A 25,640-nucleotide genomic window follows, 5' to 3' on the forward strand; every position below is an offset into this window, starting at 1 on the left:
CTTACCTTTCTTTGTAGTCGTTACGTCCCCATCAAAGAGGTCCAGGTGTTTTTTTTGTGAAAAAACTCCTTATTGGCTATTTCCCCTACCATAAGCCCTCAATGAATTGCATTGAATGGAATGGGAATTGAATGGGGCTATGGGGTGTTGTGCTAATTCGCTTATTTGCATCTAAATAAGTAGTAAAGTGTGCCGTTTGGGATATTATTTACATTAAGAAGAGGGGATATATACAAAACAATATCGATGGAAATAAGCGAAACACCCCATAGCCCCATTCAATTCCCATTCAATTCATTGAGGGCTTATGGTAGGGGAAATAGCCAATAAGGAGCTTTTGCACAGAATATCACCTGGACCTCTTTGGTGGGGACGTAACAACTATACAAATAAAAGGTAAGAAAGCCTTGTAGCATGGAATTCTCCTTTAATGGGTTTAAATTAATTCATCCACAATGTGGCCTCCATTCCAAGCGGCCGGCCAGCCTGCTGTCTGTCTGTCTGTGTGTCCCTGTCATGTCTGGAGGACACAGAGGAAGATTAGCCCCTAAAGCAATCCCTGAGGAGTTAAGAGATCAGAGGCCATAAGCCTTAAGCCATTAAGACCCGAGACCACATTCTAACAAATGTTTTCTAAATCATGACAGTTTTCTGGAGAAAGAAAAACATGTTTCTACTGTACAGTATGTCAGTCGTTCTCAAACATTTTCATGTCAAGGACCCCGAAAGATATCTGCATTTGGCCGCCGAGCCCCATCTGAAAATATGTTGTTCCAGGGACACCTCCCCCAGAAGCAAAGATTTGAGTTAAAAAAACGTTAGCTCTGAAAGAATATACATTCAAGGATTTGTGACACATTTGCACTATTTTTCAAAAATAGCAGACCTACAGTATACAAGCTTGTAGATCTGCACTTTTTCAACAGCTAAAGATAGCCAACATATTGCTTAAAACACCAAAAGGGGTTCCCGCCGAGAATGGGTTAAGCCCTCAGTGACTCATGCCTCAGGCGGCAGCAAAACAGCCGATCTACAAGCTCTATGGCGCGTCGCTATAGAGCTCTATGGAGCTTGCAGATCGTCCGTTTTGTTCGAGAGCGCGACGCCAGCCGTACCGCGGTGGGCATACATGACCAATGAGTTACTATATAGGCGGCTCTCGTTCGTGGATGCGTTTGTAATAGTACAGCACGTGTGTACATTATGTGCTGTGTGTTGTGTGCGTGCGTGCGTGCGTGCGTGTGTGTGTGTGTGTGTGTGTGTGTGCGTGCGCCGGCCGTCTTAAGGTCCGTGTGAACACACAAGCTTGTGGCAGATTAACACGTTGAACATGCTGGACATGGGTCTTGTTTACCGAACGGATCTATGCCGGTGAACTGGAGGGCTCCACATCGTCGGCTCTGTGCCGTCAAAGAAACGTTGTTTTGACCAAAAAATGCCATCTGAAACAAGGAATAGGAGATACAGGCGATTGAAAGAAATGGATAGAATGGATTATTATGGCGACGACGATCTAAGACGGGCGACCCAGTGTTTTGACAACAACAGCTATAGCTACCCGATGCTAACGTAAGTATAGCATTATGGCTTGATCAATCGAAAGCGCTATAAAAGCGCAATTGCCGTTGATCTATGGCTAATGGCGCTCATCGAGAGCAATTAGGCGTTCAGAGACTTGCTCAAGGACACTTGGACACTAACTCTGGGGGAGCCCACAGGGTTGGAACTGGGAAGGCCACTCTAACCCTGAGACAGTGACACTCACCTCGACCCTTTCCCTTTTAGCTTCCTTTACATGGTTGTCATCATTTGTGTAGTTTAGTATAGGTTTGTATGTTGTAATGTGTGTCTTTGTGTTAGACATTATTTGTTTTATTGTTGAGAAGTTGAGAACAAGTGGGAGAGGAGAGGAGAGGAGAAGGTCTGACATGGCCAGCGAGAAGTTGCTAAATACCGCTGCCCGCTCTGCAGATGCTCACCTCCCGGCCACTAGCATTTTGAAGTTGGCTTGTGTCTCTTCCAGACTACCAGTGTTTCCTTGGCTTCAGGAGGGAGGAAGGGAGGGCAAGAGGGAGGGAAGCAGGGAGAGAGAAAGAAGGAGGAAGAGAGGGAGAGGAGGGGGTGGCGAGCTGAGCGAACGTCTGACCCGGAGGATCAAAAGGCAGGGTTTATCACAGAGCACCAGGACCTGCTCCTCGACCTAATGGACCTTCAGTCTGAGCCGAGACACATGCATGACGGACAGGAGGGGTGTGCTCAGCGTGGGGGTTTGAGGAGGCCAGAGAGAGACAGACAGGCGGGCAGGCAGGCAGACAGGCAGCTAGGCAGGCAGACACGCAGGCAGACGTGCACAATACAGTACCGAACTCCGTTCTCTATGGAGATAATTGTACAGACAACTACAGTATACATGCGGACAGACAGATTAAGGTTGTGGTTGTGTTGGAGATGTGTAGAGTGGTCGTAATGTGTTGACTTGACACTATAGCCTTGTTGTAGTCCGGGAGCTCGACACAGTTAACCACAACACTCCTGACATCACTACTTTAAAAAAAAATCAAAATAGCAGATCTATAAGCTTTGCTTTTTCCCTCCATTTGTTGCACGGCGTAAATTATGCATGGTGGTCAATAATGGGCTACAGATATTCCTCACACTGTACCGGAGAGAGCAATGAGAAACTCACACTGTACCGGAGAGAGCAATGAGAAACTCACACTGTACCGGAGAGAGCAATGAGAAACTCACACTGTACCGGAGAGAGCAATGAGAAACTCACACTGTACCGGAGAGAGCAATGAGAAACTCACACTGTACCGGAGAGAGCAATGAGAAACTCACACTGTACCGGAGAGAGCAATGAGAAACTCACACTGTACCGGAGAGAGCAATGAGAAACTCACACTGTACCTGAGAGAGCAATGAGAAACTCATACTTCATGTTAGTGAAGGTACAGTACATGGGACTTGTGTCCAGGCATTTACAGTCGACTATAAATAAATGTATAGATTCTCCAGAAAAACACAGGCAACAAATGCATGAGGAGTCCAATCTGCTTCTTTCCACCTGACAGGGGGGTGGTTCCCTGGTTGGACGTAGCGCGTGGAAGGAACACGTTATTGCAACCAGTTCCTTTCCCCTCCATCAGGCGTCCCGGCTGGCCAGGGGGAGGCATGTAGGGTTTTATGTGATTTAATGCAGTGAAATATGCGGGAGGTTGCTAAATATGTGGGAAGTTTGTGCGATTATGCACCATTTTTTTTTAAATGTGATTCTGTGCCATTTGGCTGGTTATGTGGTACATTTTTTCTGGAGTATCTCACTGTAGTTGCACTTTGGTTGTATAAATGAACCCAATAAGGTTGCACACGCAGGTTAACTAAAGTTTAAAGTTTGCATTCCTTCCATGTCAAGTCATTAACTGACAAACTGGGAAGAAAAAAACCTGCAAACCTTGCTTTCATCTTGCATTTTTCCTTCCTTTACTCCTTTCTCACCTTCTCAACCCCTGCCAACAATTATATCGTGTGCGTGCGCACGCCACACACACACACACACACACACACACACACACACACACACGCTTCTAGTAAAAACTCCATGACCAAAAATGTGCTAATTACCCCAATAGACATCACAGGCTCTATTCACTGAGTCCTGATGATCCACTAACTAAGCAGTCATCTGAATTTGGCCAAAGGGCTTGATAAGTGTTATATTGAGCGGCGGTGGCTCAGGGGTAGAGTGGCCGGGATGGTAACAGCAAGGTTGCCAGTTCGAACCCTGTGAGCTTCCCCAGAGTTAGTGTCGAAGTGTCCTTGTGCAAGACACTGAACCCCAAATTGCTCCCGATGTGCAGGTTGGTGCCTTGCATGGTTTCCCCTGTCATCGGTGTGTGAATGTGTGTGTGTGTGAATGGGTGAATGTAATGCACTTTACATCTATGTAAAGCACCTATATAAAAGGCTCTATATAAATGCACCATTTAACCTCTCTGCCAGGCTGAAGGCAGGTGGGAGATGTGTTTGTTGCAGTTATTTTGCTGTTATTTTTGAACATTTTTCAAAAGATCTTCAAAGTGTGACAATAAATACCGATTTGATTTGGAAGGCATTGTGTAGAATCAGCTTCAGGTCTAAAGGTGGTTGCACACAGGATGCGTTTTTGGGGGGAAAAAACGATGGAGAAACGTCGCTAAAAATCCGAAAAGCGTGCTCTGTGTGCAGCCAGGGACCTTTACCGCAGGGTTAAAGACAGCATATCAGCTGTAATCAGCCTACTGTTGGTTATTACTCACTCAATCATATTTATCTAGGCACTAGTATGAGGGGAATGACGTCATGGGAATTTGAGTTTGGAATGAGGGATGGTGTGCATGTGCGTGTGTGTGTGTGTGTGTGTGTGTGTGTGTGTGTGTGTGTGTGTGTGTGTGTGTGTGTGTGTGTGTGTGTGTGTGTGCGTGTGTGTGTGCGTGTGTGTGTACGTGTGTGCGTGCGTGTGTGCGTTTCGAAGTACAGTTCAATAAAAGGTTTACTAGACTAGGATTTAAAACCCAAGAAAGCACTATGGCTCGTTTCCATTGCAGTCCTTCATATTCAATTCATCAGAACACTTAATGACATACAAATACAGTACTATGCAAAAAAGATCATATCAACGATAGTTGAACGTTAGATCAAATCAAAATAAATAATATGTACCAGGGCTTGACATTAAGGCTTGTCCGGGACAAGTATTAAATCTTCATACCAGCCAACTATAATATTGTCTGGCATTATTGTCTGGCTTTGCTAATCATCAACTTTCCAATATTGTTCATAGCCCTAGAATGTCTGTAATCTTACATACATTTCATGCATTCCAAATACCAAATACACAGCCATATATCAGTCCTATCAGAGCAGTGTATACTCACCACCCAGTAATTAATTCCTAAGACTTTGAGTCAGATATTGTCCTCTAGTTTCATATCCATGTGAAAGTTTTGGCTTTTAGAAAACATATGTCACGTAAAATATCGCCACTTTTACATGAGGAAAAGCTAGACTGAAAATAGAAAAACTTCCTTTGGGAACAGTCGATGTTTGGGAGGCACAAACATTATGGCGCACACAATTGACAGGTGTGTGGTGATTGGTGTTGGGTAATTGATCACACCACCTATTTTGTGTGGCCCATACATCCTAAAGTTTTCATATGTTCAGTCCTGCACTCATTCCGGGCCCCTCGTCGGAGGGAATGTCGTCCGTGTGCAGCTTGTGGAAAAGTGGAGATATTTGAACCCTAAGCCATTCCAGATTCCAGCCATTTAATCAAAATGAGCACAGGTGAGGTGAGGTTATGGGAGTGAGGCTACTACTTTAACCCCTTGTGTGTGTTTAACCCCTTGTGTGTGTGTTTATGAACATCTATAATCAGTGTGTGTGTGTGTGTGTGTGTGTGTGTGTGTGTGTGGGGGGGGCAGCCTCTGCCTCATCTCACAGCTTCAGAATGAATGCAATATCTAGGGAATGAAATAAGCAAGCAATCATTTGAGCGTGGTTTGACCTGGTGTGTAGTCCTGACTACTTCAGAATATCCAGGCTTTTATGTTCATTCGCATTGCGCTCAAAAAAATGAAAGCCCGGAGGAACGGGAGACATTTCCTGGTCTAGGAGTGGGAGTGAACTACTGAGGTGTGTCGCTCTCAATATGACCAGGAAGCACGCTGGCTTGGCCAGGCTAGCAGACTACTAGCCTGGCCAGGCCTGTATGATTCCTGGTCTAGAGGGGCGGGTGCCGCTGGGAAAACTAGAGTTCTCTACAGAAAGGAAAATTATCAAACCCTGTACACGCAAGAGAATGTCCCCGCTACCACCAATGTTCCCTCTAATTTTTTTTCGGTCTGAGCAAACACTCAACCCTCCTGAGCAGACATCAGCAACTACTGAGCAACATACGTCACCTGCCTGCCGTGAGCCCGGGCCGTGACTGTTAGTTGATAAGCGGCGGTTTGTAAAAAATCGGAGAATCTTAATTTCCCTCAAAAATATATACATTTAGCTGATAATAATAATAATACAAAAAGGCATATTATATTGCTTAACCAAATATTTATTTGACCATTGAATTGACGATACAGAGCAAAGTCCTCCCTCTTCTCTCTCTCTCTCTCTCTCTCTCCCCGTCTCTCTCTCCCTCCCTCCCTCCCTCCCTCCCTCCCTAAACCTCTGTTAGTCTGTGAGAACACTGCACATCAGAATGCATAACACCTGCACATCAGAACACGTCTCAATATAGCTGCAACTCCATTGTGCTTTCCTAGCATTACTGAGGCACCATCAGAGGTCAGCATCACCATTCTCTGCATGTCTAATTGATGTGTGGAGTAAAACTGTGTGATGGCCTCAACAATAGCTGGAGCAGTGCATGACGTTAACTGAATGATGCCACCAAACGCAGTTTTGTAGTTTACTTCCTTTTCCTCCCTGTATTTTATATACAGAACTAGCATTTTGTGCACTGTGATGTCTGTGCTCTCATCTACAATCAAGGTATGAAACGGGGCATTTCGAATTTCGCACATGCTCTCATTCTGTACAACTGCATTTATTGACTTCACAAACTCAAAGGCATAGTTCTTGCTCCGCCAGTGTTCTGGGATACTCACATATTTTGCAACATGATCATGGATCTGTTGAACAGAGAGCATCGATGCGTTCATTTGTATGCCGAGTAGCACATTGTCAATGAGCACATGAACTTGCTGGCTGTCAGATCTGTTCTTTTCCAAGTGCTCATTCCTGTCCCGTCTTTCCTCTTCATTCTGCAGCAGCAACGCACCGATTCCAACCCCCTTACGTCTTCGTAAAATTCCAGCAGCATTCTGGTGCGTTTTGTGCAGAAGGTGGCGCTTGAGGTAGTCCATTTTCCACTCGTCCCATTTTTTACCTTCAGAAAAGTCACTTAAAACTTTCGCCTCGCAACATGTTTTGCAGATAACTCCTTTCTCATCCGAAAAAGAAAAAACATCTCCCAGTTGCACATGTTGTCCGTCTATTTGCACAGACTGCGCCAGCCATTCAGTCTTAAAAGAGAGCACTTTCCTCCTTACTTTGGCTGGGTTAGCGGCGGCGGTGTGAGTCGTGTCACTTGTCTTTTTAGGAGGCTGACTGGTCATTATTTTATTAAGTGAATTATCATGCGAGTACGTGCATCCAAGCTAACTGCTATCTGTGTTTACTGTTTGTTTGTTTGTGCTCTGTTCAGCTGTAAAGAAGGTCACGTGACAAACCTGTGGCTGAGAGACACACGTACGCATGCATTGCACACAGGAGGGACCTCGGTCCTGTCTGTGTGTGACCTGTCTGTCGCCGTGACTCGCCTGTGTAATCTAACAAAAGTTTGTGGACAAATGTCGGGCTAGGTATTACTGTAGACTAATACATGAGACGTGGAGGCGGCGACTTTTTATTTATTTATTTTATTTTTTATAGAAACTTTATTTCTTTTACACACAAACGTTTCTGTGCGCGACAGATTTCAGATGTGCGCGGGAGCATTTGGCCATGTGCGCGCGCGCGCACGGGCGCACGTTAGAGGGAACATTGGCTACCACCCATAGATCTCCATATACTGTATGGAGCTGACCTGTTCTGACATTCCATATGTTGATCTGACCTCATGTACACTCAAGACATGCTCTTTATATGGCCAGTACAGAAGTGATCTGACCCCCCCCCACCATGCCAAAGCACCACCGTTCGGCCAGCAGTCTGCCGTCAACGAGACGGATGCTTCAGGTCTAAAGGTGGTTGCACACAGGATGCGTTTTTGGGGGGAAAAAACGATGGAGAAACGTCGCTAAAAATCCGAAAAGCGTGCTCTGTGTGCAGGCAGGGACCTTTACCGCAGGGTTAAAGACAGCATATCAGCTGTAATCAGCCTACTGTTGGTTATTACTCACTCAATCATATTCCTGGTCTAGGTTGAGGTCGCTTCTCGCCCTCAAGCGTCTTACTGGTTTTGAGAAAGTATTTTGGGTGCCACTGCAGTCTTAAAAATTTCATGAAGAGAGAGCGAGGGGGAGAGAGAGAGAGAGCACTGTCATATGTGTGTGTGTGTGTGTGTGTGTGTGTGTGTGTGTGTGTGTGTGTGTGTGTGTGCGTGTGTGCGTGCTGAAAGGATTTCGCACAGGGGGTCATTTCAGTGAGTCTCAGGGAAATGTGTTGTGTTTAGTGCTAAATTCATGTATTATGTTGGATGTCTAAAGTTATGGTTATATTAATGCATTTTAAAGTCCTGAATAAAAGAAACGAACATAATCATGATGACACGGTCTACAAAAAAACAAAACAAACTAATGTCACAAAAAATAGCACCAACATCACCTATACTGCAGATCCGGCTCGCCACATGATGTTACGCATGTGAGCTTATAGATCTGCTATTTTCAGCAAAGAGATCTGGTGTAGAGGGAAGAGTACAGAGCAGACCCCGGTCAACTAAGTAGAGTTCCATAGATATATAGATGGTTTAACTTTAACTGGCTAAGACATTTTCATATGAAAGGCCAGATCATCCACGTTGAATGATCACAGAATTGATCGGAGGTGATCATTCCAATCAATGGCCATGTGAGGTTATTTATCAATCAACTTTGTAGCCTCGATTGTAGAAATTAAAGGTGGTCTTGGTGCAGTGGAAGTAGCATGGCCATGATAGATGAACACGGATGTTGACTGCACATCTATCTTGCACAAACGGGGGGCGACAGTGGCTCAGGAGGACTGGTATGCGTTAGTCCGACTGCATGGACGATTAAGACTCGCCCGTGACTTTCACATGCGGTTAAGTAGTAAGTACTAGCCTTGCCGAGCCATGAGGCCCATAGGGCAGGAGCCTATCTCCTGTTTCTGTAGCGTGAGGCAGCTTGATGTACAAGTACACCCCCTGGACATGACGCTAGTATGTCGCAGGGACTTACACCCCCAATCCAACCCTTGATGCTGAGTGTCAAGCAGGGAGGAACTGGGTCCTATTTTTAGAGTCTTTGGTATGACCCGGCCGGGGATCGAACCCCGACCTCCCAGTCTCAGGGCGGACACTCTAACCACAAGGCCACTGAGTTAGGGGTAGGGTTAGTATGGGGCTCTATGGTTAGGTTTAAGGTTAGGGGATAGGGGTTAGTATAATATCTATGGTCGGTTTAATGGGACGTCAGGCTGACGCTATACGAGTGCGTAGCGTCAGTCTTAGCACGTCCGGCGGTAATGCACACCCTCTCGTGTAATATTGCTTCATTCTTTCTCTGCGACGTACAAATATATATCCGTAACCCCCAGCTATGGGATGTTATCAGCCACCTCGTATACTCTATACGTGTGTATAGTGGCTGAGCCCCATAGCAGCTGTTAACATTGATTCGGTTGCTAGGCAACGCCTCTGTCACCACCAGCTATGGGACGTTATACAACTCTCCGTTTACCTCGGTTCAACTTTCAAACCTCTATAAGTCGGAATCTAAGAGAGCTGTCCTTGGTGGATCTTCAGCCATCCAAAGTTCGGATGTCATTTATTGTGACTTTGTACCGCGTCGCTCCCGACATGTTTACGTCTCTGGCGAACAGGTAAACAGTGCTAATGATAGCAAAGGGTTGCAGTGAGTGTTTGCATGGGGCTGCAGGGGGGGAGGAAACAGATCCTGTTAAAGTGGACGGAGCCGTGGCACACGGCTTAACTACAATTATGCTAACAACTAGCAGCAAAAAAGAGTTAAGTATCTGGGCTTAACTTAACGGCGATAGGCCTATACTGTAGTCTAGTGTATAGCAAAGAATAGTCGATCTACAAGCTCACATAATGCATTGTGATGCGACGTGTTGTGATACAACTTGCTGTAGAACTATTGAGAAATGTAACTGCATGTGTGTTTTTATCTCTCTGCTAATTTGCTGTGCTAATTAACACACTATAGACACCACTAACATGTTCAGAGTCATATTATTGGATATGGTGGGAATGTCAGGCAACCAAAAATAATGATGAAACAATCTGAATTTCACATGAAAATAAAAATACTATTTTCAATCAATGAGTCCTTTAGCGCGGGGGAAACAGCTGCTACACTTTAACTGTGTAAAAGTTCACCGTGGGGAGCTGTGCGTGCGGCACAACAACGGGAGCTGCCAATTCATTTGCTTCTCCTCGAGAAAATGTGCTGTATACCGAAAACGTTTGTTTAAAAGTGCTCCCTCCCACTCCAAAGCAAACAAGTTAGAAGTCAGTGGTATGATACCAGAAGTAAACATACGGTATTTGATATTCTGATAGCATCTTTTAAGTTCTCCTAGTCTATGACAGCTGTACCTGAGGCAACCCTACGCTCACCCCCATGCCTAAACCTGCCCTTATTCTCCTACCATTGTACTTAAAGAAACAGGGCTGAAAGGTTCATCCCAAACAGAGAGGAAATGAGTTTTATCAATCACAACATTCTGGAACGAACATGCTGTGAAAAGAGACGATCTATACACTGCACTGCAACACATTTGAGCTTTGCACATGTCGGCTATTTTCTGTGCAGATATTTACTGGAGACAGAGTGAAAACTGGAGGTAGCCTGCTATAGACTTTCTGGAAGTTACGCTGTAAAAAAATAAATAAACTACTTTATGGCCTTGACAGCCCATACATACATCCAATCAGAAAAGTCCTTTCTGATTGTGTTAAACGCTGTTGTAAACTCACAGACATTTTTTTTTTCAGAGCTGTATGGAAAGCTTGAATTATCCCTAATTGCTCCCGATGGTGCTAGTTGGTGCCTTGCATGTGAATGTGTGTGTGAATGCAGGCCCTTAGTACAGGCCCACGAAGTGGCCGCTTCCAGTGCCAAGCCCTCCAAAAGTATATTTTTTCAGCACTGGTTTCTGCTTTAAGTGTGGGGATATCGGTCGGGCAACTGGCAACCCACAACATTCACATTGGACTTGACTTACTTTGACTTATTCCTGTAGGCTCCTAGGTGGAGCAATCACACCCTGCCATCGGACTCCGTTTTGAGCAGTTTTCTTCAGCTGGGCCCACGATAGTCCGGTCGTATTTCCCTCACTCTCCACTGATCTTCTCCAGGTCCGTTTTGGCCTCCCCACTTTTCTTTTGCCCTGTGGGTGAGGTGACAAATGTTAGACGCTAAGGGGGGTAGTCACAACCGTCTAAAAATGAATACTCTATGCTGCACGTTGACTAGGAGACAGGCTTAACAGCCGACCCTTCCGGCCCGGGATCATCATAAAAATGATTGGATTTCCCAAGTAAACTTAAGGCTCTGCAGACAGTGCATATATTATTTACCAGGCATGACTCCAACTCTAAGCATCACTCAGCAAAAGAAATATTAAATCCTCCACGAGGATGGATGAGTGTAGAACCGTACCAAGACCGTGCCAGATGTCCTAAAATTCGACGTATAATACGCATATACCCGCACTCTACAGATCTTGCTTATAGCGCCACCTAGGGCCCCAACCGGCCCTGCAGTGTGAATGGGTGAATGTAATGCACAATCTCTGTAAAGCGACCTGGATAAAGGCGCTATATAAATGCACCATTTATACTCTCTGTAGCAGCGGTTCCCAAACCTTTTTGGCCATGCACCACGTTACCTCCTGACCTATAGCTGATATTGGCATTATATGTTAAAACACAATCGGGGCCCATGACGTAAATCACCGTCAAGTTCAAGTGCACGGTCATGTGCCCGAGACGGAGATTGATAATCTCCGGTCAAATTAGTGCTATGAAAACTGATCGCATCGCTCTATAGAGCCTAGAGGTTCTTGCTGACGATGGGCACATTTTATTAATGGATTAAAATAAAACCATAGCACCACCATTAGCCTTTTCATGTCGCGCACCGCACCCCCTAGAAGGCGCCCGCGCACCACAGTTTGAGACCCACTGCTCTATAGTATACGGTAGGGTTTAAGAGAAGCATGTTGTTCCAGTGAATGCTAACAGACAGAGAGATGGACATTGACTGCAGTGAAAACAGCCTCTTACGGGCGGTGAAAGTCCTCAGGGGTCCAATACCTCCTCGAATAGTACCAATGTTTGTACTTGGTACACATGTTTCCCTCCCTCGGGGCTTTCTGTCAGTGTAGCTGAATGACAGCCGGAATGATGAATGGCCAGGTAATGTAGATAAGGCTATATAGCACATGTGCTTTAAAAGCCGACATGATAGACAATTCCTAAAAGTCTGACAAGTGTGCTTTTAAATGGGCCATATCAGCCCCACAGGTATAACAGACTCTGAAGACAGGCGCGTACAAAGAGGTTATGTGAACACATTGGAGGCAGCAGTGGTGGAAAGAAGTTGTCACATGTTTTGAGGGGGCGCTAGGCGCTACTATGCAGGGCTCTGTGTGTATGAGCATGGAATGTGATGATAAGAGCACTATCTACATGCTCGTAGATCGACAAGCTTGTAGATCTGCAATTTTTTTGAAAAATCGTGAAAATGTGGTGCAATTCCTTGAATATGAATTATTTCAGAGCGAATGTTTTTTAACTCAAATCTTTGCTTCTGAGAATATTGGAATAACATATTGGAACATATTGGAATAACATATTTTCAGATTGGGTTAGGTGGCCAATTACATAATAATAATCTTTGGGGTCTTTTGACATGAAATAGTTTGAGCACCACTGACATAGAAACATAGGTTTTTCAGAAAACTGTCAGGATTTAGAAAACATTTTTAGAATCTGATCTCAGGGTCTAAATGTTTTAAGACAGACGTCCCTGTGTGCATCAGAGAGAGTCCGATCGCAGCCAGATCAATTGGTGAAGACGTCTTAGAAATGACATAAAGATCATCCCCATATGGGCCGGCCAGGCGTCCAGAATGGGTTAAAGTACCAAAATGAAAGCGCTAAATAAATGCACCATTTACGCGGTAATTAGATTCACATTTCTTCGGTCTCTCATCATCATAACATCCTGCTAAATCCGCAGCACGCCGTTATAATTTATGTCGTTTCATGTTTCACCTACTGCACATTAACATCTGTACTGTATACATTAACAGGTTTCATGTTTCCACCACATTAACATCTGTACTGTACATTAACACGTTTCATGTTTCCACCACATTAACCCATTCTGACCTGAGATCAGATTCATACGAGGTTTCCACCGGACACACACTGGTCTGATGAACCCATTCTGACCCGAGATCAGATTCTAAAAAATGTCAGTCGTTCTTCGATTTTTCAAAAATAGCAGACCTACAAGCTCGTAGCGCGCCACTCGGTGGCGCGCTATGAGCTTGTAGATCTGTTATTTTTCAATAGCTAAAGCATAACATATAGTGCTAACACCAAAATGGGTGCCCGCCCAGAATGGGTTAACATCTGTCGGCATCTCCGTAAATCTGCTTTATCGTTGTTCATCTCAGCACCTCCTCCCTCTCCGGCTTGTACAGTAGACCAGTGGTTTTCGGTGGCTGACACCGTTGCGTACTGTATGTGGTGTGCACTGATATTGTGAGAGGAAGGTGCTCACAGTGTGTGTGTGTATAGATTTTGGGACATAAATAATATTTGGGAACCTGACGACGGCGTAGAGACGAAACGCGTCGGTCTCCCCTTTTTTCCACTCCAAGGAACAGCAATGTCCGTGTTCACCTATGTGTGTCTGTGACGTTAATGAGCACCAGTATATGACTATGAGTACCAGTAGGGGCGCTGTTGTGCCAGAAACGGAGAGAGGGATAGTGCTGCACTGTTGCCTGCTAATATGAGAGAGAGAGAGTGAAAGAGAGAGAGAGAGAGAGAGAGAGAGAGGTGGGGGGGGGAGTTGCACCACCAATCCACACGGGTGTGATTTTGTAATGATCTTTGCCAAGCCGTAAAATATAATACAGGCTTCTTCACTTCACTGGATCAGAGTGCCTTATTGGACCCTCTTCTTTACCGTCATGATATATTAGAAGCTTTTAATCCAGAATTGATCGATGTCACCATGTGTGACACATAGTGTACTGTACAAAACTAAAAATAAAATGATCAAACTGTACAAAAACAAACTTTCAAAAAGGGGCACATTGCTGTACAGAACTGTACTTCTGCCCCTCTGGGAGAAGACACAAAGAACCAAAGTGGAAGACAAGTATGTCAGATTTTAAATAAAAACGTTTGTACACCAGCATCAACTAAGATGTTGAGCGAGGCTCTGAAACAGCGGTATAACTGTGTGACGCTATAGATGATCCACATCATGTGTGTAATGGTGTAATGTTGTGTCTCCCTCTGTAATGCATTTGTGTTTGTCATTGATGTTTTATGTGTGGCTGTAGCTGGTGGCGAAAGCCCCCCAAGATAAATTTCCCTTGTGGACAATAAAGTTTACCTATAGTGCACGTCCCTGGTGGTCACGTATAGCTAAGTGGACTATAAATGAGACAAAGCTCCGACCCCTAAACCTAACCTCTAAATGTCTATAACATGAATGATCTTGCGCGCGCACATGTAGCATTATCACCATGCCCACTCAGCAACTTGCAGCTCACCCACATTGTTAGAGTCTCTTCCAGCCGACTCTCACCTTCATTTAACCAATTCTGACCTGAGATCAGATTCATACGAGGTTTCCACTGGACACACACTGGTCTGATGAACCCATTCTGACCTGAGATCAGATTCTAAAAATGTCACAGTCGTTCTTCGATTTTTCAAAAATAGCAGACCTACAAGCTCGTAGCGCGCCACTCGGTGGCGCGCTATGAGCTTGTAGATCTGCTATTTTTAAATAGCTAAAGCATAACATGATGCTTACACCAAAACGGGTTCCCGTACAGAATGGGTTAACCAATTCTGACCTGAGATCAGATTCTAAAAAAGAAATCTTCTACATCCTGACAGTTTTCTGAAAAAGCTATATGTTTATATGTCAGTCGTCACAGACCTACAAGCTCGTAGCGTGGCACTCGGTGGCGCGCTATGAGCTTGTAGATCTGCTATTTTTCAATAGCATAACATAATGCTAACACCAAAAGGGGTTCCCGCCCAAAATGGGTTAAAAACATGGTTTTTATGGGTGTTGTACTGTAAGGTGAATGTAATCTCTCTAGCTGTGAGCAGTAAAACATCGTTTGACAGGCCAGGACATCTCCTTTTTTTATGGAAGGCACTTCACGTCCTGAGCGCTGGGCGATACTAATATTGTAATTGATTGAACGGAGAACTCCGTCCTTATACCGGTGTTAAATGAGGCCGTTAACCCATTCTGACCTGAGATCAGATTCTAAAAATGTCTTCTACAGCCTGACAGTTTTCCATTCTCACCTAAGATAAGATTTTAAAAAAAATGTCTTCTACGTCAGTCGTTCTTCGATTAATTTTTTTTTAGCAGACCTACAAGCTCGTAGCGCGCCACTCGGTGGCGCGCTATGAGCTTGTAGATCTGCTATTTTTCAATAGCTAAAGCATAACGTAATGCTAACACCAAAAGGGGTTCCCGCCCAGAATGGGTTAAAATGGGATTTGAAGTGCAGTCCGTTTATATAGGAGGGGCAGCGGGAAATGGATATCATCAAATATCTAAAGATTGAATCAAGCAACTTAAAAAAAATCACACCCATGTGAACTGAGTGGTGAAATCCACCCCCCCACCTCTCTCTCTCTCTCTCTCTCTCTCTCTCATTAGCAGGCACCAGGCACAGCACTATCTCTCTCCGTTTCTGGCGCCCCCTACTGGTACTAATAAGTCATATACCTCGTGCTCATGGCCACATAGTCACATAGGTATAGGCACGGACATTACTGGTTGTAGGAGTGGTTGCACCACTCAATAACTGTCTGGGACACACACACACAGAGAAGCCTGAGGAGACGTTAAATGAACCCCCGTCCAGAATCGGTTATGGTGGAAACAGCCCGTTTAATCCTCCAACTCATGACTATTAGATCCATGTTGTTCATTTCCTGTTCCAAAGCCCCTCCTCCCCCGAGGCGTGTACAGTACTGTAGGTCCATGTAAAACCCCTGCATCACCTGCACCCGACGATTTATAAATAACATTTATTATTATTACGACTGGGAGCAAGCATGTAAGGTCGAGTGGACTCCACGACCTCACAGGCGTATGCTAAGGCTCAACTTATGTAATTTATCCCATTTAAGCACAGAGTGCCGCGCTACGAGCTTGTAGATCTGCTTTTTTTTGGAGTGGTGCAACCACTCCAAGGAACAGCAATGTCCGTGTTGTTCACCTATGTGTCGTTAATGAGCATGAGTATGACTATCAGTGCCAGTAGGGGCGCTGTTGTGGCGCTGTTGTGCCAGAAACAGAGAGAGAGAGATAGTGCTGTACTGTTGCCTGCTAATGAGAGAGAGAGAGAGGAGGGGGGGGGGAAGAGGGGAGTCGCACCACTCAGTTCACACGGGTGTGATTTTTTAAATTATCTGTGAACATTTTTAACTCAAATCTTTGCTTCATGGAACAACCTATTTTTGGATGGGGGTCGGCGGCCAATTACATGGAATCCTGGGGGTCCTTGACATGAAATAGTTTGAGAACCACTGACAGAGAAACATGAGGTTTTAACCCTGTGAGAACCACTGACACATAGAAACATGAGGTTTTTCAGAAGACATTTGTAGAATCGTCCTCAGGTCTAGATGGGTTAGATAGCATGTTATAGACACAGCACTCTATAGTGTATACTCCGTGTCATTGTACAGATATTCTACTGTTAGGCGGATGTTAGGTTCTTATAGCTTACGTATGATTCTTGATGACTATTTCTATGTAATTTGATGTATTACCATGTGTTGTTCTTGCTTACTGTAAATCCCTCCCATCTGCAAAATGCCCTAAATTGTAAGCATAGGTACACACACTACACTATGTGTTCCTGTTATACCCAATGTATATGGACATCCCTGAAATAATTAGGGAATGAATTATCGATTACTTTTTACAATTGACTAAATTGAAAACACACACACACACACACGTACAGAACACCTACTTAATTAACTCATTACATTCCATATGCCGAGTTGGCTTCCAGGAGAGATACAAGGCCGATGTATGATATAATATTTTAGTACTTTGTCAGGTCGCACTGAAATTTGTCTTGCGACCCTGCGACACACAATACTCACGTTTGACATAACACATAAAACAGACAAGAAAACTATGTGTATAGATAAAACCAAAGACAAGAGCAATGTCCACAGCTCAGTCTAATCCTGGCCAAATTCCTGAGTGAGCCTCAAAGTCGACTGATGGACAAAGGACCTCTTTAGTCTGACCCAACTGTATGCTGAGACACCATATCTCCTTCCTGAAGGCAGCAACCTATACTGATGCTGTTATCCTTGAGGTAGCCTCGGAAACCCAGACGTTTTTTTATTTCCAGGGAGAAAAAACTAAAGTCTGGGACCGAGTCCACTTCAATACGGCATAGAGTAGCGCAAACGTCGACCACTAGTCTCTGCTGATTTCTGATCGTCTGCACCTTTGTTAAATTGACGCAAACATGCACACTCTCTCTCTCTCTCTCTCTCTGTCGCTCTAATTAATTAGTCTCATGTTGCGCAGGTTCGCCTATAGTTTCTCCCGGCGGATCCTGCCGGGAGATGCCTATATGCCATAAGGTGAGTTTCAGTCTATTGAAGTGGTTGTCCAGCAATATGTAAACAAATCTTCAGTTGTTGCAGCAGTTGTGACTTTATAGGCTACAGACAAACATCCATACCATTACCAGGTGGTACTACAGTACTGAAGAATGATGACACTTTACAATGTGCACTTGGGAGTATAAAGTATTCGGCCTTAAACTTGATTGTCACATTGTGAACTTGTGGATCTGTTTTCTTCAGCGAGTGACACCGCTGCACAACAGAGTATCCACACTTTTCCTGGGCTGTGTGTGCTCCAGTTCCTGTTGATTTCATTGGATATCATTGGTCATCTGACCAGTTTCATTGGCTTTCATTGGATCAAATCGACAGGAACTGGAGCACACACAGTCCAGGAAAAGTGTGGATAAATCTGGTGCGTGTGTGCGTGCGTGCGTGCATGTGTGTGCGTGCCGGGTATACGTGCATGCGTGTGTGTTGTTCCTATAAGTATCATGCAAGCACGCTCTGTTCCCCATGCACACCGTCACCTGCACTGATAGCATGTAAAGAGGACCTAAATGCTTTCATCATCACATGTACTGATAGCATGTAAAGAGGACTTAAATGCTTTCATCATCACCTGCGCAAGCAGAGTGTGCATGTACTGTAATCGGCTGCGTATGTCGGTGTGCGTACTGTATGTCCGTGTTGTCCGTCGGCCAATGGGGGACCACCATTCTTGATGACGTAACTAAGGTGCGTGGGTAAGAATGGTGGTCCCTTATTGGCTGTTGATGGTGGCATAACTACGGTATGTTTCAGGGTTGGTATAAGGTCAATAACCGGTCTAAAGGTCAGCCGTTGTAATAGACATTAGTTAGTATAGCAGTACTTGCGCGCTCTGCTTGCGCACAAGTAGGCCATGTATGGCCTACATGTGTGCAGTTGGCACCTCGACAGAGTGCATTTCTAGTTTGTTACTGTAATTACTTGTTAACGAGGGACAGAAATGCACGTCACAAAGCAGCAGCGTGTCAGAACCTGAGCAGAAGGAAGGGGCCTTCAGGCACTCGTACTGTAGCCTACATGACGAGGAAGGAAAGAGAGTCAAAGAGATTCTATATACAGTAAAGAGACGACACTCCCATTAAGTCAAATAGTAACATCCAGATATCCCTAAAAAAAACATCACGCCCGTGTGAAGCGAGTGGCGCTCTGATCATCGCACATCAGCATGGCATGGTAAAATAGACACTATATGGGCTCCCTTTCCGTCACCGGCTAAACAAACCCCTTATCCCTAAACTTCTTTGCCTTTATTTTTTTTTACTATTTTGTAAAACGAAATGAAATTAAAATGAAAAACATTTTTTGAATAGTTCAACTAGTTCAATCTACATTGACACGTTGTGAGCTTGTAGACTGGCCATTTTAACCATTCAAAAATGTTTTGCAAAATAGGAAAAAAAAGGGAGAAAAAGGGCAAAGTAGTTTAGGGATAAGGGTGACGAAAATGGAGACCTATGTCAATTTGCTCAGACACTATGACGTAAAATCGACCATTCATTGAATTTAATGTTTGTGTAGAACATGCACTAAAAGCTGGATATAGGAGGGGCTAGCACCCCTCATAAAGGCACTGATGATTACTGAAGAGAAAAGACTGTAGTTTCCATTAGCTTGGCATTCCCACCGATGATGTCACTGGCAGGTTTATGAACTGTCCACAGACCTCCAATGAGACACAGAGTGTGTGTGTGTGTGTGTGTGTGTGTGTGTGTCAGACTTTACTCCATAGGCTACTTGTGAAAGTTCATGCCAAGCAATCCCTTGTATCATTAGAGAGAGTTATGAGTTTTTCCCTGCAATGTTGTGCATGTAGCAACACATCACAACTTCACACACAGTCACACACAGTCACACAAGCAGTCACACACACAGTCACACACACACACACACACACACACACACACACACACGGACCAGATCAAAGATTCCCACAGCGCCTGTTGACATTGAAACATAAACCAAACGGCTGACAACCTGATTGAGTTCAGTGGAAACACATTACAACACTGAACTAAACCACACACGACTTAGCAAGAAGAGTAAAAGGTTTTTAGTTTTCACATACTTGGAGTATTTCTCAAACGTACAAATGTGTACAGTGAATAATGTACAGTGAACCAGAACTAATGTGAGCATATACCACAAATTTATATAGGAATTAACTGACGACACCCTCGGCTGTTCTGTGGTCAATTTAATTCAGTAAAAAATATATTTTTAAGCATTCTATTTTTATTTTGCGGTTGTTGGTTTTTTCTTAACCCCTTTTGGTGTTGCAGTGCGCAGGTGTGCGGTGCTATTCTTCAAGTCGGTCGGACCCACGGTTGTCCAGAAACGCCACAAAAGGCCTCGGCCCGGGCTCTGCACCCGATCACCGTTATATCTCCATATATGAAGCTGGCCTGTTCTGACATCATTCTGACATCTGCATGCATTTCCAAACTTGCGTCGTTCCAAGTAGGCCAGTGCCCAAACGGGCACAGCTCTAACCTGAGATCTTTCAGACCTCTGCCAATAACTAACACGATGCTGTCTCCTCTGTCTCTCTCCGTGTCTCCACAGATCTTACAGGTGAATCTAGTGATGTCCATCTTGCTGTACGTGATGGTCCTCACGTACCTCTACACCATCCAGGCAACCAACATGGACAGCAGCTTCCAGGGGCAACAGCAGCAGCAGCCCAGCCCGGACCCTCTGAACTCCCTCATCATCAAACTGCTCCAAGCCGACCTGACCCGAGGACGGACCGGCAGCAGGGCGGCCGGCCGGACCGCCGCCTCCGAGGAGTCCTCCCGGGACGCGCTGCTGCTGCCCTCTCTGGGCATGATGTCCGCCTTCGAGGAGCAGCAGACGGACCCCGAGGAGGGGGCGCGCGGGTTGGGGGCCGCCACCGGCGGCGCTCACCACCCCGCCGCCGCCGCCGTCACCATGCTCAACTCGGACCTCCTCCGGCAGCACAAGCGCTACAACTCGCCGCGCGTGCTGCTGAGCGACCGGCCCCCCCTGCAGCCGCCGCCGCTCTACCTCATGGACGACTTTGTGAGCGCGGCGGCGGCGGAGGGCGGCGGCGGCGGCAACAAGACGCGGAAGAAGCGCTACGCCGGCGAGCACAAGAGCTACCGCGGCGAGTACTCGGTGTGCGACAGCGAGAGCGAGTGGGTGACGGACAAGACGCAGGCCACGGACCTCAAGGGCCAGCGCGTGACCGTGCTGCGGCAGATCCGCTCCTCCTCCAACATGCAGGAGGCCAAGCAGTACTTTTACGAGACGCGCTGTCGGACCGAGCCCTTCAAGAGCAGCTGCCGCGGCATCGACGACAAGCACTGGAACTCGCAGTGCAAGACGGTGCAGACGTACGTGCGCGCGCTCACGCAGGTGCGCAGCGCCGTGGGCTGGCGGTGGATACGCATCGACACGTCGTGCGTCTGCGCGCTGTCCCGGAAGCACCGCCGGACATAAAGACACGTGTAAACACGCGCGCGGCTGCTAGCTGCGCGGCTGCTAGCAGACAGACACACCAAAAGGACTCGCTTGAGGAACTGAGGAACTATCCCCCGTTTTTTTTCCTGTATGGGATTTTACTTCCCTTCCTGTCCGCAGGCAGGAAGGGGGGGGGGGTTTGTGTGACACTGGTGGGCCGTACGGTACGTGTACGGTACGGTACGCGCCATCAAACACTACACCTACTGAAGTGATCGATTCCGGGTCAAATATTTAAAAAAGAAAATAAAAAAAAATCGGTATTTCACACATCTGCGCAAATAAACTCTTTGATGGAAGAAGACCCCCAAGTGGACAAGATGAGGGAGGGAGGGTGTGGGGGGGGGGGAGGGGTGGGATGGTGTGTGCGTAGAGGCTATATGTGTGTGTGACCGAAGTGTGTGCGTGTGTGTGTGTGTGTGTGTGTGGGGGGGGGGGGGGTGGTGTTGTACATATAAATTATTATTTAAATTATATGAAATGCATGTAGATAATACATGTCCATCTATCTATCTATCTCTCTCTCTATATATATATATATATGTATATATATATATATATATATATATATATATATATATATATATATATATGATGATGTATGAATATATTTGTGTTATTTATTGAAAAGAAGTCTTCATCAAAAAGGTTAAAATAAATCTATAAAAGAAAAAAAGAATAGGACAGAAAGAAAGAACCTATATGGACTCATCTGGAGAATATAGTGCTGCAGGATACCCGAGGTGCTTTGTTGTAAGACTTTACATGTGCCTTGACCACATGGCTGAGAGAGAGAGAGAGAGAGAGAGAGAGAGAGAGAGAGAGAGAGAGAGAGAGAGAGAGAGACCACATGGCTCAGAGAGAGAGAGAGAGAGAGAGAGAGAGAGAGAGAGAGAGAGAGAGAGAGACCACATGGCTCAGAGAGAGAGAGAGAGAGAGAGAGAGAGAGAGAGAGAGAGAGCGGTTGACACTAAGGTCTCAGAGGCACTTGCCCGTCTGGAAAGTACAGGTCATGTTCTACTTGCCCAAAGGTCATGTTCTACTTGCCCAAAGGTCATGTTCTACTTGCCCAAAGGTCATGTTCTACTTGCCCAAAGGTCATGTTCTACTTGCCCAAAGGTCATGTTCTACTTGCCCAAAGGTCATGTTCTACTTGCCCAAAGGTCATGTTCCACTTGCCCAAAGGTCATGTTCTACTTGCCCAAAGGTCATGTTCTACTTGCCCAAAGGTCATGTTCTACTTGCCCAAAGGTCATGTTCTACTTGCCCAAAGGTCATGTTCTACTTGCCCAAAGGTCATGTTCTACTTGCCCAAAGGTCATGCCCACTTGCCCGAAAAGTAAAATCGGTCATTATTATATATAAAATGATAGCTAAAATTTTGAATTACTGTTCAATGTTTTTTTTTTTTTTTTACTTTCTGGGGTTGTGCGATAAAAAAATGTCATACCTCAATTGTTATGCCTATGGGTTTACATTTGTTACTTCATATTTTCTAAGTGTAGCAAAAGTGAAAATGGCACATTGTAGGTTAAATATAGTGCTCTTATTTTTACATTCCACAGACCAGAGCACTCTGACCACTTGCAGGTTGTTTAGACAGATATCACATGTTGTGTTTATAGACGGTTCAAACGAGCACTTGCCCGGTCGGGCAACCTGAAAAAGCTAACTCCAGCTGCCCCCTGGCAGGGGCAACCCTTAAGGCTCATTCATAGTCTGGATTTTCGGTGGTGAGGTGACCACCGCTCCGTTGGTGAGCTGACCACCGCTCCGGTGGTGAGGTGACCACCGCTCCGGTGGTGAGCTGACCACCGCTCCGGTGGTGAGCTGACCACCGCTCCGGTGGTGAGCTGACCACCGCTCCGTTGGTGAGGTGACCACCGCTCCGGTGGTGAGCTGACCACTGGAGCTGAAATAACGTCGAGCGGTGGCGAGTAAAAAACAGAGAGAAGGGGCTGGAGCGGTGGCGGTGGTTTGCTCTTCACCGCGGCTCGTGACGTCATGTTGTAGTTCGGTGGTCACCTAACCACCGAAAATCCAGACTATGTATGAGCCTTTAAAATTGTATCCTTAGTGTCAACATCTGAGAGGTTATGGTGTTATGGTAATTATACAGTCAATGGTCAGTCAGTAAGTGTGGGGGGGGGGGGGGGGGGGGACTAGAAAGACCGTCCAATGGTCTCTCAGCAGTGGTTTTCAACCAGTGGTCCGGGGACCACCAGTTGTCCTTGAGGGGGTTCCTGGTGGTCTCCAGCTCAATGATCTATGATCTTTAACTGTTGAGCGCGTAAAATTTAACTAAAATGGTTTCATTTTACGCTCTCAAGAGTTCAATTATCGTTAAACATCCGCATTACTTAATTTACAAGAAATCTGAACGTATAGAAGAATTGTTATTTTGACCAACGTTTGCCTTGTTATCTCTCCTAACGGTACCAACGTCAGAACAGCATGGAAATGTGGACAACATCTCATCCAGCGACAACAATTAAATCATATTCTAACGTTTTGGGCTTGAGAGACTAAATCTCATCCGTGCCGTGGCTCAAAATGCCGAATGAATAATGTATTTACTGTACCTTGATATGGAAATGGTTGAAAACCACTGATTTACAGACATGTATGACGTTCAATACCATGCTAGCACGGTGTGCTATATCATGACCCTCCATGGAGGATACAAGTGATGCGACGGTTGGATCAAAAGGGGTTTCTGTCTGCACCAACACACAACGAGCACTGTTCTGAACACCCAAAGAATAGTTTGTTTTTTTTAGAGATATCAAGATATCCTTCCTCTGTTATTTTTGTCATGCAGCCATTCATTCATTCATTGCTTGCACTCTTGCATAATGTTAGAGGAGCAAGATATGGCGTACCGTATACGTACAGGGAAAACACACACAAGTTACTTGTTTCCATCACCTTTTAGAACTCGATTTGGAATCAATGAAATGTTTTGAATGGATAAACATTGTATGTATAAGCTATCTCGTGTCACTGAATAGTTTATGCAAACTGGGCCGGCTTCTGTTTTAAAAAAAGTGAACGTACTACTAAAGGAATGCCTGTTCTATCATTTAGTTTACTGTATTATTCATGGCTGGTCACCTAGCCCATTCTGACCCGAGATCAGATTCTAAAAATGTCTTCTACATCCTGACAGTTCTCTGAAAAAGCTATGTTTTCTATGTCAGTGGTTCTTTGACTTTTCAAAAATAGCAGACCTACAAGCTTGTATCTATGAGCTTGTAGATCTGCTAATTTTCCCCGGGAACACTGGTTTGTGTGGTGGGATTCCCAAAGCTTCCCATTGACTGCATGCAGACCATGGCCATCTTGCCCTTTCATCCATATCCAAACGAGCACTTCCAAACCCAAACACTTGATATTATCTGCAAGGACTTTCTTGACAGAAAGTACAGCTCATAAGTCATAACATGGATACAGTGGATTCGTTATGAAATAAACGCTTTGCAGATTATAGAAAGAGGATAATTTAAGCTTTTCATACTGCTGCAATGTTGGCGAGTTTGACGTCGTTTAACCCATTCTGACCTGAGATCAGATTCATACGAGGTTTCCACTGGACACACACTGGTCTGATGAACCCATTCTGACCTGAGATCAGATTCTAAAAATGTCAGTCGTTCTTCGAATTTTTCAAAAATAGCAGACCTACAAGCTCGTATCGCGCCACTCGGTGGCGCGATATGAGCTTGTAGATCTGCTATTTTTCAATAGGTAAAGCATAACATGATGCTAACACCAAAATGGGTGCCCGGTCAGAATGGGTTAATACAATGAGATATAGGACTTTAATTTCTGTTTGGATGTATGAGCTGTCAATGGCAAAATTGCGACTAGTTACCACCCTTCCATTAACATAATGGCAAGATGGCTGTGGTCAGCATAATGGTCAATGTCCTGCTAGATGTGGTATTCCTGTGTCAGACTGTTGAAACCATCGATAATTCGAGGTATATTTATTTCTCATCTCAGCGGGGTTTGCTTCCCGAAAGGCTGATTCTTATTTTAAATGACAAAACAACTGATTATATACGGATGCTTTGGGAAACCTAACGCAAATCGTTTTGCTATGGGTGACAATGTACCGTACTTTAAAGGACTGATTCACACTTGGCAGTGGTGGAAAAAAGTACTTTTTTTTTTACTTAAGCAAAAGTATCAATACTGCAATATGGAAATACTCGGTTAAAGTCCGGAATTAAGTACAAAACGAACCAAAATAGAACATCACAGTACAATGTGGTCCGAAGAGTCTGCAATGGACACCGACAATCACAGTGTACAAAATTATGCACGCACACTTTCTCCACCCATTGGCATCGGTTCATTGCTTGTTGTTGTTCTCTGTATGTGTTTCCGAGGCCGACGACAGTCATCATTGCGGCATAACACGTCTTATTTAGAGTGGATATAATATAATATCAAGACAAAAATGGCAAGAGAG

At 45.0% G+C, this 25,640-nt stretch overlaps 1 protein-coding gene across 1 annotated transcript in view; it reads left to right on the forward strand.

Annotated features, from left to right (window-relative positions):
• The window catches only part of ntf3 (neurotrophin 3), a 71,144-nt gene extending 49,823 nt beyond the window's left edge, over positions 1 to 21,321 (forward strand). The window contains exon 2 of the mRNA XM_080757465.1: positions 20,246 to 21,321. Coding sequence (XP_080613591.1) covers positions 20,246 to 21,142 — 897 coding nt within the window. The 3' untranslated portion in view covers positions 21,143 to 21,321. The remainder of the gene's footprint in view (positions 1 to 20,245) is intronic.
• The last annotated feature ends 4,319 nt before the right edge of the window (positions 21,322 to 25,640 follow it).

Source organism: Protomyctophum bolini (assembly GCF_963924005.1).
Source record: "Protomyctophum bolini genome assembly, chromosome: 23".
In the NCBI taxonomy this organism is placed as follows: Eukaryota; Metazoa; Chordata; class Actinopteri; order Myctophiformes; family Myctophidae; genus Protomyctophum; species Protomyctophum bolini.